General features: G+C 48.6%; 1 protein-coding gene across 7 annotated transcripts in view; it reads right to left on the reverse strand.

The window, feature by feature from the left end:
• LOC147026203 (flavin-containing monooxygenase 5-like) overlaps window positions 1-13,051 on the reverse strand; it is an 88,123-nt gene that overhangs the window by 19,271 nt on the left and 55,801 nt on the right. For all 7 annotated transcript variants that reach the window (XM_085881380.1, XM_085881378.1, XM_085881379.1 and 4 more), the window contains one exon: window positions 11,848-11,990. In XM_085881380.1, coding sequence (XP_085737506.1) covers window positions 11,848-11,990 — 143 coding nt within the window. The remainder of the gene's footprint in view (window positions 1-11,847; window positions 11,991-13,051) is intronic.

Consider the following 13,051-nt stretch of genomic DNA (forward strand, 5'->3'; position numbering starts at 1 on the left):
ATCCGAGCACCGAACAAGCAATATTGCTTTTTTTTCTTTGCCCTCATGGCTGTTTTTAAAGCAATTGCCAATTTATACAAATCAGGTATGCTTTAGAACGCCTGTGCTGATTACCAGTGGAGTCATACTGATCCAGCGATACCGATGTAGTTGTACTGGTACGGCGATCAGCGATAGTGACATGAAGCGATACCGCCAGTATGGCGATCCAGGATATCGATTGATACTGGCCTGTGCCAATTACAAATACTGATCCTGCTTTAAAACAAAATCATTTTTAATACAAGTTGAAGTTGGAAGTAAAATACATAACTGTTCTCATCATGGGGGGGGGGGAGGGGGAACAAAAGCCCCGTGTGGAAATACTTTGAAAAGTCAATGATGTGTACATCATATATGAAGATGTAATGGACCATTGGATGACATGGTCTTTAAAAAAAATAAATAAAGAGTAATTCGACTGTGTGCAGTCGACAGGTATGCCTCCACTCTCCTGCACAAACACTTGATTATTGACATATTTGAGCCTTGAACTTTATCGTATCTGGCCCAAAATCTAATCAGTTAATTGACCTGTCTTTCTTTACATTTGTACCAAGTTTGATGAAATTCTGTTAAATATTTCTTGAGTTAGGACATAAACAGTAAAATTTCAGTTTTACCTTGACCTTGAATCAAATCTGGCCCAAAATCTAATCACTTAATTGCCCTGTCTTACTTTACCTTTTAACCAAGTTTGATGAAATTCTACAATTTGCTTGTCAAGTTATCGTGTAAACAAAAATCCGGATGGACGGACAGACAACCCGGAAACAATGCCTCCGGCACCCTTGGTGCAGAAGCATAAAAAACCTTGGCTCATGGAAGAATGACGTCTTCAAAGTTCTTAATCGTTGTTAAATTATGAAAGCCTACATGTATAGACTCTGCTGTATTAGTCTCGGTTCAATGAGTAACTGAGATATTGTGCTACACTACAGTATATCGTTTTTGGCTCCATCTCTCAATGGTGAAGAATCACTTTAAAAATTCTCGTATCTGCATCTGGATCTTCACCAGTCTAATCAATTCGTCTGTCACTAATCCAACCTGTCCACCAGATTTCGTCTGAATCCATTGACATTTTGAAATACCTGCTCAGACAGACAGTGGATGAAAACATAACCTTTGGCCACATTTGTTGATGGAGGTAATTATCAAATCCATACACTTGAAGATGTGAAAATGTTAATCTTTTTAAAACGTTAATCCTCTAATATATATATATATATATATATATATATATATATATATATATATATATATATATATATATATATATATATATATATATATACATATATACATATATACATATATACATATATACATATATACATATATACATATATATATATATATCGTTGTGGTTGACGAAATTCGCAAACCACCATTCAGGTCCCTTAGGTGAGATATCTCTGTAAGTATATGTGTAGTTAGGCCCAAACCCGTTGTTTAGAGGGAATAAATGTCATTCATTCGGGCTGCGACCCTTCTAGATAGCCGTTTTTCTTTTACTATCTTTATTTTGGACCAGCCGCCATTACTACCATTACTACCACCACCAACCACGTCTCAACAGCCATCACACAACAACCACCAACCGCAACGCCGCTTCACAACCACAGCCACGACCCTTGCCGTCACATCTCGCTCTCGCAACCATCGCATCACCGCCATTCCCGCGCCGCTTGTGGGCACCGATACTGGACTCGTGCAGGGCGCGCACCGAGCAGCGGGTGCAAAAACACCAACCTTTCCGAGAAATCGGATCAAAAACGGTCCACGCCCACTTCTGTTCCGTCCTATCAGTGAGCATGGGGCGATTTGGCCCCGCCTCCAGGTGCGTCGGAGTATAATCGCTATATGCAGATTCGCGGATCAAAAAGCATTCACGCCCACTTTTCTTCTGTCCAATGGGGAGCCAGCCAGAGGTAAAGGGTCGAAGGTGAAGGAGCGAAGCCACGGGGGCTATAAAGGGCCGCGTTCGCTCGCCAAAAAGGCAGTTGAGTTGGAAAGAGTCAGTCAAGGAGAGTTGAGAAGAGAAGAGTCGGAGAAAGCAGTTGGACGGAGCTGTGGAGAGTGGGAGAGTTGCAGAGGTGGCGGCAGCGAAGGCAGTCGAGAGGGCGCTCGTGTCAGAGTCGGGGAGCTGCGGAGAGGGGAGGCCGGTAACGCGACCGAGGTCGCGGTGGAGACGCTCGTCGCGGGACCCAAGCAGCGAGATACCCTCATTCCCCCGAGCATCAACAACCCCCTCCTGTTTCCCCCCGCGCTGAGATAGTGCGAGAAGGGGGCCCCGTTCCCACCCCATTTCCAGGCAGTGCCAGCAAGGCCCGCGGAGTCGGGGCACCACCGCCATTTTGCGGCTCATCACCAGACGGGTAGGCTCGACGCGGTCTCGGCCCCAGGCCCGTCTGCCCCCCTCATCGTTGAGGGTGGTCCCTTTTTCTTTTGCTTTGAGTATATGTGTTGTCGGCGCCGTCTGTGAAGTAAAACTGTATAAGTGTTGCCGTGTGCTCGGTAGTCGGTGGTAGATCTGCATTGTGTTTCTCTTTTACATTTGCTTTTTGTGCATTATTGTGGTGTTTCTTCTTTTACATTTGCTTTTGGTGTATAATTGTATATGTGTGCTATCCGTGTGCCATCGCGAAATAAATGTGCTTTATGTTGAACTGTTTTTCCCGTTTCGCTTCGTCTTTTCTTTCATTGAATCTCCATCTTACTTCACGTAAAGGGTTGGTCGTGGGCTAAATACGCCCGAGAATTAATAGGAACCGTTGAGGCCGACGATAACACCGCTCGGTTATCCCGATAGTACGGAACGGGTCGCTTAACGTGGCCCGTGTCCGAAGTCGACCTGTGGTGAGGTGCGATCGCCCGGTCTACCCTCCGTGTGGGTACTTAGGTAGGTCGAATTTGGCGAGCAACCCTATCCCACGCGGAGGCAGATTGGCACGATCGTGGTGAGGCCGAAAGGCCCACCCGTGACTAGTTCCCGGCGTTAGTCCGAGAGGGTCACGACGGGATTGTCCGTCCGGTGGGCGACGTGCCGCGATTCGAGTTACGTGGCCGTCCGCACGCCGGCGGGCGCGAATTCGCAACACTGGTGTCAGGTCGTGCGATATAAACTCATCGCCCTCCTCGCGGCAATGGTATCGGAGAACGGGAAAACGGGCTCTCCTGTCTCCAGCTAAATTCACGGGAATCGGTCCAGGGGTGAGAGGAGCGACCCCGATTCCCTCCAAATTACGAGCGAGCTAAATTAACCCTTTACGAGAAGCAAGATGGTGTCTCAAGGCGAGCGGGTGGCGGGTGGATTAGGTATGTGTAATAGTAATGTAGAATTCATGGCTCAGGACGAGATCACCGTGCAAGAGAAACCCATACCAGAAGGTTGGGAAAGGCATCGATGCCGTTCATCTGGTCGGTTTTTTTATTATAACTCCAACACTAAATGTAGTCAGTGGGAGTGGCCAGGGCAGGTGACAATGTGGCAGATTATGGAACTCGCGCAGAGCATAAATGACAAACTGGATTACAGGAATGCCGAAATGAAAGAAAGGAACAACGAAATGAAGAGAAATACGGAACAAATGGAAAATAAAAAAATGGATGGAAACGCACTCGAAGCGAAAAACCAAATGAAAGAAATGCGGGGTGAGATGCAGAGCATGGGCATAGGCCTGCAGGCAGGCATTATGGCAATGGCGAGGAGCGAAACGCGGACCACGGGAGAGAAAATGGCGCTGCCACGTGCTGGGACGAACGAGCTGGGGGGGAGTGCAAAGGCTGTCAGGCCCGCGGTCGGGGCGGGCGAGAAAATAATTCGGGAGACGTGTATGACGAGACATGAGGTAAAGAAGGTATTAGAAAAATTAAAAGAAAGCCAGGAGGAGACAGAGGAGGGATTGAAGGTCGAAACGGTGGCGTGTGAGAAAAGACTTCAAGAAATGACGAAGAGAGTTGATAAGCTGGGACTGGAGGGAAAAACGGAGACAGAGGAACTGGGAAGACGGGTAGAAAACCACAAGCGCAAGCCGGAAGAACAGTTAGAAGCCAAAGCAAGGTCGGAGGGTGCGGAGATGAGAAAAGAATTTGAAAAGAAAGCTTCTGAGTTACAGAAACACCAAAACAAAGAGAAGGAATTACAAAACAAGTTGAGGATGGTGAGAGAAGAAAGAACGACAGCAGAGAATGAAACGTTAAGGAACCACACTGAGCAGATTGAACAATTAGAAGCCAAAGCAAAGTCTGAGTGTGCGGAGATGAGAAAGGAATTGGAAAAGAAAGTTTCTGAGTTACAGAAACACCAAAACAAAGAGAGGGAACTACAAAACGAACTGAGAGTGTTAAAAGAGGAAAGGAAGAGAACGGAAAATGAAACTTTAAGAAACCACACTGTACAGATCGAACAGCTGGAAGCGAAGGCCAGACTAAAGAATGAGGAACAAGAAAGAGTAATGAAGGAAGAACGAATGAGACAGGAGAAATAAATCAGTCAGTTGAAAGAAATGACGAGATTGCAGAAGGAGGAACAAGAAAGACAGTGGAATAGACAACTGAATGAGTATGAATTTGAAACTGAACGACAAAAGGAAAAAAATAGGTTTGAATACGAGGAGAAAGTAAAGGAGCAAGGAATGAAGCAGGAAGGAGAAATCAGGAGATTGAAGGACACAACGAGATTGGAGAGGGAAGAACGAGAGGAACAATGGAATAGAAAACAAAAAGAACATGAATCTGAGGTTGACCAATTGAAAGAAAAGCTGAGGCTGGAGTACGAGGAGATAGACAAAGAACAGCGAATGAAACACAAAATGGAGATAAACCAAATGAAGAAAACCATGAAACTGGATAAGGAAAGACAGGAGAGGAAACTAGGAAGAGTAATGAGACAGTAGCGAACGAAACACAAAATGGAGATGAACCAAATCAAGAAAACCATGAAACTGGAGAAGGAAGGACAGGAGAGGGAACGAGGAAGAGTAATGAGACAGCAGCAAATGAAACACAAAAAGGAGATTAACCAAATTAAGCAAACAACGAAACTGGAGAAGGAAGGACAGGAGAGGAAACAAGGAAGAGTAATGAGACAACAGCAAATGAAACACAAAAAGGAGATTAACCAAATGAAGCAAACCATGAAACTGGATAAGGAAAGACAGGAGAGGAAACAAGGAAGAGTAATGAGACAGTAGCGAATGAAACACAAAATGGAGATGAACCAAATCAAGAAAACCATGAAACTGGAGAAGGAAGGACAGGAGAGGGAACGAGGAAGAGTAATGAGACAGCAGCAAATGAAACACAAAAAGGAGATTAACCAAATTAAGCAAACAACGAAACTGGAGAAGGAAGGACAGGAGAGGAAACAAGGAAGAGTAATGAGACAGCAGCAAATGAAACACAAAAGGGAGATTAACCAAATGAAGCAAACAACGAAACTGGAGAAGGAAGGACAGGAGAGGAAACAAGGAAGAGTAATGAGACAACAGCAAATGAAACACAAAAAGGAGATTAACCAAATGAAGCAAACCATGAAACTGGATAAGGAAAGACAGGAGAGGAAACAAGGAAGAGTAATGAGACAGCAGCGAATGAAACACAAAAAGGAGATTAACCAAATGAAGCAAACCATGAAACTGGAGAAGGAAGGACAGGAGAGGAAACGAGGAAGAGTAGTGAGAGAACAGCGAATGAAACACAGTAAGGAAAAATGAGCCAATTGAAAGAAACGATGAGATTGGAAAACAAAGAGCAGGAGGAACAGTGGGAGAGAAAACAACAACTATGAGTGTGAAATTGAACAACTAAAACGGAGAGCGAGATTGGAGTCAACGGAGATTGAGGAGCTACGGAGGGAGAACGAACAGCTAATGGGGCTCAGAGAGAAAGAACGACTCAGATGGGAAGGAAAAAGGAACCAGGAAGAGACAGAAAAAAGGAACCAGGAGAGAAAATGTATAGAGACACGGGAGACATAAAAAATAGAGGAGAGACTGCATGATAATGACGGCTTTAGAGACGCGCACACACACACACACACACACACACACACACACACACACACACACACACACACACACACACACACACACACACACACACACACACACGGAGGTAGTGGAGGACCATGAGGGGGAGCTCGCGGAGCATGTAGGGACCCAGTGCGAGCAGCGGGATAGCCTCCTCCAGGAACGAGGGGAGGGAGTATGCCCCCTTGAGGCAAGTCACGACCAGGTGCGTTCGGTCGTGCTTTGCGAGTTCGAGGGGAGAAGTGCTGCGAACGGGTGCACGGAGAGTTTGGGGGGTATAGAGGCCCCGGAGACCCTTGTGGGGACACAAATCCCCAGTGTGGTTGTCCCGGTGTGTATGGTGCATGGTGTGAGTAAGACCCCGTGTGTGGACGAGACCCCAGGTGTGAGTGCGTCCCCATGTGTGGAAGCGACCCCATGTGTGAGTGGTGTAGTGGCAAGTGTGCCAAAGGGAGTGCTTCCCAGCATGCCGTGTGTGGATGAGGCACCGTGTGTGTCGCCGTGTGTGTGAGTGAGGCACGGTGTATGAGTGAGGCACTGCGGATGAGTGCCCCCGCGTGTGTGAGTAGTATGGTTTGTGTGAGGGAAATTGCACGAGTGAGTGAAAGGCCGCGAGTGAGTGGAGCCACGTGTGCAAGGGTAATGGCATGTGTGAGTGAGCGGCCGAGTGTGAGAGAGACAGCGTGTGCAAGGTCGCTGTGTGTAAGGGAGATGTCGGTCGGCATGTGTGAACATGCAGCCGCGTCTCCCGTGTGAGTTTAATGGTGTGGAGTGTGAGCGTCATAACACGCAGGTGTGCATGGGTCGAATGGCGACGACGGCGACATGAGAGGAAAGAAAGCCGAGTAGCGGCTGTAGTTGTTTCGGGGACCGTGCCGGGTTCACCCAGCAGCGAGCATGAGGTCCGTGCTGTGCAACGGACGAGGCCCCCACGTGCTCGCTTGCGAGAGTGAAGTCCCGGTCCGGAAATGCACGCGGTGGATTTGCCGATCCTGCGGACGGACAAAGTTAAGGCAGGATTACGGATTTGGACCGGATGGGTTCTCCACGCGGCCGTGTGTGTTAAGCTCCAACGGGCAAAGCACATGTGTTCGCGTGGGAACCCCTCGAGACGTGGGGCTTGTGTTTTTTTATGCGCACGGTGACGTCATGGCTGCACGCGGGGTTGGAATCCGGCAGGAGGGGTATCCCTGCCGGATGGTACCGTCCAAGGAGGGACGAGGTACACGTGCAGCTGCATGACGTCACAGGCAGGTGCAAAGTGCGCGAGCTGTGAGTTGCCGCGCTGGTGCTGCGCATGTGAAAAAACTAAAACTAAAAATAAAAAAGCAAGCCTCACTTTCGGGTGCACAGGATTCCCGGGCAAGGGGTGGAAGACCCCCTTCCCTGGGCACAGGATGGAAACTAGTTAGGGGGAAGGGTTAGCTTAGTTAGACCGACTTCATGGGGCAGGGGTAAGTCCTCATGGAGTCCGTGGAATGGATTAGTTAGAGGGATTGCAGCCAGATTTAGGTTGGGAAATAAAATGATTTTAGAGATTTGGAGACAGTGACAGCCTTTGGTTGTGTAGAGTTGACGTAGTTTAGCTACGTAGTGTTAAAAGGAACGTGCTGTAGTTTAAGGGACGACGTGGGAGCACGAGTTAGTTAGGGGAGGTAGTTAGAAGGATGGCAGAGTTCAGCGGTGTGTGTGTGTTGAAGAGTTGTGAGGTGAGTACATGATGAGTGAGTGAGGCCAGCGGGTCTGTGTGAGTGGAGCGAATGGGGAATGCATGGTGCGATGAGTGATTGGGGGGAGGAGTGACTCCCGCCCAATGGACCCCGGGGTCAGTGTAGACTGAGTTAGTGGGTTAGTCAAATTAACAAATATGGAAGTCGTTTTGTTGTTGGTGTGGAAGTAGGCTCGAAACCCGTTTGGAAGGGTGCAGGAGCCCTGTTGACAGGCTGGGAGCGTGGTGGCGAAAGGTGAGTATCGCTGAGTGGGTACCCCGGGCACCAGGCTAGTCGGCCGTAGTAGGCCAAGGTCCCATGGGGGGCCGGGATAGCGTAGTGGGCACGGGTGCGCCTGCTGGGTGCGGGGGCCCGGGGCGCCATTAGCCGCGTGGGCAGTGTTGTGGGCATGGGTGACCCTCTGAAAGGGGCCTGGGAAGCCAGCCTGCAACGTGTGCATTTCAGGGGAGGTGCCATGGGGGGCACTCCCTGGTGTTTAGGGAGCTGGTAGGCTCGGAGGCAGTGTAGTGCCCGGGGGTGCCATAGCGGGAGATTCGGCAGAGGGTCGTGCCTTCCAAGGGTTTGTTAGAACCAATAGTTTAAGCGCGAGGCGCTTGTTGAAAGCCCCGGGGTAGTTTAACAGTTAAATGGATAGGGTAGATTAGGAAGTGTACCCCTCCGCACCATCCATCCCCTCGCTCTCGTTGTGGACCGCTGGACCCACTTTGGTTATAGATCGCTGAACTCTGGGGAGGCCATCCTGAGGCTTCATTTGGCCTCGGCACAGGACGCTAGCTCTCCCTTGTTCCCCTCCGGGAAGGGAACGTAGGGGTTGGGAGTAGGCTAGGTGACAGGATAGGTTAGCCGAACAAGGACAGTACAGGGGGTTAGGGGACGATTTATAGTGGGGAAGTAAAAATAAAATAAAAAAAAAAAGTTGGGGCTAAATTGGGGATTGACAAATTAAGGGAGTGGGTATAGACAGTGACAGGCAAAGGCGATAGGTTGGGAGGGAGACCATAGGGTAGGTCCGAGCCCGCCTTCCGAGTGGCCAGCACCACCGCACTCCCTCCACCAACCTCCACTGAACGGCAAAGGCTGGCCAGCTTCATCTGCTGGCTGCGTTGCTGCAAGGCAAAGGCCGGCCCACTTCATCGGCAGCTGTTGTTTTGCTGCAAGGCCTGTGCCGGCTGGATCGTCTGCAGCTGCTGTGCTGCAAGGCCTGTGCCGGCCGGATCATCTGCAGCTGTTTTTTTGCAAGGCCTGTGCCGGCCAGTTCGTCTGCCGGCTGTGTTTGCCTGCAGCGGCCTTGTTCTGCAGGCTGTGTTTGCCTGATCACCTTTGCCATGCCATGCCCACTGCCCCTGTTCACCAGCCCCGTTCAATTTTGCTTTGCCCCCCTGTTCATTGCCATGTGCGCCAGGATCAGAAAGCAACAGTTTGCAAGCTGCGAGAACTGCCCTGTTGGCAGCTACAACACGGGCCTGCAGTGGCGGCCCATGCACCGTGTTTGCGTGCATCCATTCATCCATCCATTTGTTGTGTTCATTGCGTGTGCTACTTGAGCTGGCACGGAGACTGCGTTTGTGCAGCCCATGCACTGTTGTGGTTCACTGCGTTCAGTTAAAAAGGGAAGGCCTTGGACTGCGAGTGAGCAGCCGGCCACGTTCCCTGTCACCTGCATTGTTTGAGCCAGAGACTGCATGTGAGCAGCCTGGCTCCCTGCTAACTGCTTTCTTTTTGCAGAGTCCATTGATACTGGGCCATGGTTTAGTGTAAAATTTGTAAGTTAAGGTTAAGATGTACTGTAAATATGAGTGCGCCCCCGGCATGTCTGTCTTAGCGCCGGCAATTTTATTTAAGTCGTCCGTGTGAGTGAGTTTGTTTAGGTAGTTACTCAGCCCTCAGATTATTTATTTTGGGGACACGAATACCATGAATGTCGCACTCAGGGATCCGTAGGTAAAATGTACTAGGGGAAAACTACACATGATGGCACACGAAAATTTGACGACTCGGGACGAGTCTGTAAAAAGGAGAGGGGGTATTGTTGTGGTTGACGAAATTCGCAAACCACCATTCAGGTCCCTTAGGTGAGATATCTCTGTAAGTATATGTGTAGTTAGGCCCAAACCCGTTGTTTAGAGGGAATAAATGTCATTCATTCGGGCTGCGACCCTTCTAGATAGCCGTTTTTCTTTTACTATCTTTATTTTGGACCAGTCGCCATTACTACCATTACTACCACCACCAACCACGTCTCAACAGCCATCACACAACAACCACCAACCGCAACGCCGCTTCACAACCACAGCCACGACCCTTGCCGTCACATCTCGCTCTCGCAACCATCGCATCACCGCCATTCCCGCGCCGCTTGTGGGCACCGATACTGGACTCGTGCAGGGCGCGCACCGAGCAGCGGGTGCAAAAACACCAACCTTTCCGAGAAATCGGATCAAAAACGGTCCACGCCCACTTCTGTTCCGTCCTATCAGTGAGCATGGGGCGATTTGGCCCCGCCTCCAGGTGCGTCGGAGTATAATCGCTATATGCAGATTCGCGGATCAAAAAGCATTCACGCCCACTTTTCTTCTGTCCAATGGGGAGCCAGCCAGAGGTAAAGGGTCGAAGGTGAAGGAGCGAAGCCACGGGGGCTATAAAGGGCCGCGTTCGCTCGCCAAAAAGGCAGTTGAGTTGGAAAGAGTCAGTCAAGGAGAGTTGAGAAGAGAAGAGTCGGAGAAAGCAGTTGGACGGAGCTGTGGAGAGTGGGAGAGTTGGAGAGGTGGCGGCGGCGAAGGCAGTCGAGAGGGTGCTCGTGTCAGAGTCGGGGAGCTGCGGAGAGGGGAGGCCGGTAACGCGACCGAGGTCGCGGTGGAGACGCTCGTCGCGGGACCCAAGCAGCGAGATACCCTCATTCCCCCGAGCATCAACAACCCCCTCCTGTTTCCCCCCGCGCTGAGATAGTGCGAGAAGGGGGCCCCGTTCCCACCCCATTTCCAGGCAGTGCCAGCGAGGCCCGTGGAGTCGGGGCGCCACCGCCATTTTGCGGCTCATCACCAGACGGGTAGGCTCGACGCGGTCTCGGCCCCAGGCCCGTCTGCCCCCCTCATCGTTGAGGGTGGTCCCTTTTTCTTTTGCTTTGAGTATATGTGTTGTCGGCGCCGTCTGTGAAGTAAAACTGTATAAGTGTTGCCGTGTGCTCGGTAGTCGGTTAGATCTGCATTGTTGCATTTGCTTTTTGTGCAGAATTGTGTGTTTCTTCTATTTTTACATTTGCTTTTGGTGTATAATTGTATATGTGTGCTATCCGTGTGCCATCGCGAAATAAATGTGCTTTATGTTGAACTGTTTTTCCCATTTCGCTTCGTCTTTTTCTTTCATTGAGTCTCCATCTTGCTTCACGTAAAGGGTTGGTCATGGGCTAAATACCCCCGAGAATTAATCGAACCGTCGAGGCCGACGATAACACCGCTCGGTTATCCCGATAGTACGGAACGGGTCGCTTAAAGTGGCCCGTGTCCGAAGTCGACCTGCGGCGAGGTGCGATCGCCCGGTCTACCCTCCGTGTGGGTACTTAGGTAGGTCGAATTTGGCGAGCAACCCTATCCCACGCGGGGGGGGCCGATTGGCACGATCGTGGTGAGGCCGAAAGGCCCACCCGTGACTAGTTCCCGGCGTGAGTCCGAGAGGGTCACGACGGGATTGTCCGTCCGGTGGGCGACGTGCCGCGATTCGAGTTACGTGGCCGTTCGCACGCCGGCGGGCGCGAATCCGCAACAATATTATATATATATATATATATATATATATATATATATATATATATATATATATATATATATATATATATATATATTCTCCTGACAAACATTTTATCTAAATCACCAATTAGAATTTTCATTTTATTCCTTATTGTGGCACAACTGAGGTTTGCTCCAAATCATTTCTGTGCAACAGCTTAAACAATAAATTATGAACCAGAACATGTCCCAACAACAGATCATGACATTCTCAAGCAACAATGATTTTTCTTCTTTTGTGGCTTATTTTAACGAACATGCCTGGGAAGCTTGATCCGAAATAGCCACAGCTACATCCACACCAGAGTTGCTTGCACCAATCACAAGGACACGCTGACCTTGGAACTCTTGAGGTTTCTTGTAATCATGACTGTGCAAATAACGGCCTCTAAAGTGTTGAATCCCTGCAAAGAAAGTCGCTTGAAATTCAAAATTTAATATAAACAAAGTAATCAAAATAAAAAAAGAAATTGCTCAGCACCAAAAGCAATGCAAGGCAAACAAACGAACTTACTATTCGACAAGATGAGGCGAGTCCATTCTACAAATCCACACATTTTGTTTCATTCCAATTGCCAGAATCTAAATTGAAAATTATTATTGTTTTTTGTTTTTTTTTTAGAATAAAAAGACCATTGAAATTTGAGTGCTCGTCCTGGACACAAATCCTATATATGCTGTCCATCATGGCCAGAAACGTTATTTTACACAATTGTTTACTACTCTCCCTTAGTGCTAGGGCCCCAACATCACAATGGCATCCTGGATAATGTGGAATCTAAAGCTTTCAACATTATTCAAATCTCCAGTAATGAGGCCAGAGCACAATTCTGCTGGTTTCATAGCAGAAAGGACAGTGGTCTATTTTTTTATGCCTCCATACCAAGGGTGCCGGAGGCATTATGTTTCCGGGTTGTCCGTCCGTCCGGATTTTCGTTTATGTGATAACTTAAGAAGCAAATTGTAGAATTTCATCAAACTTGGTAAAAAGGTAAAGTAAGACAGGGCAATTAAGTGATTCGATTTTGGGCCAGATGTGATAAAGGTCAAGGGTCAAACTCTGAAATTTTACTGTTTATGTCCTAACACAAGAAATAAAAGACAGAATTTCATTAAACTTTGTACAAATGTAAATTAAGACAGGTCAATTAAGCAATTAGATTTTTGGGCCAGATCTGATAAAGGTCAAGGGTCAAATATGTCAATACTCAAGTGTTTGTGCGGGAGAGCATAGGCATACCCGTCGATTGTGTGCAGTCGAATTACTCTAGTTTTTTATTATTATTTTTAAACTATCTCCTCCAGTTCAGCTCCTCCTCCCTATCACCCTTCTTACACCCCCCCCCAACTCAAGGATGCATGCATTCTTCCAGTAACCCCTCCTTGGTTAAACTTCTAAAACCCAGGCAGACTCCACACATCAACTCCATTGTTCCTCATCTCCCATGGATCTACCTTCCAGTGG

Source organism: Eptatretus burgeri, chromosome 5, assembly GCF_056783735.1.
Source record: "Eptatretus burgeri isolate ZD-2024b chromosome 5, Ebu_testis_v1, whole genome shotgun sequence".
In the NCBI taxonomy this organism is placed as follows: Eukaryota; Metazoa; Chordata; class Myxini; order Myxiniformes; family Myxinidae; genus Eptatretus; species Eptatretus burgeri.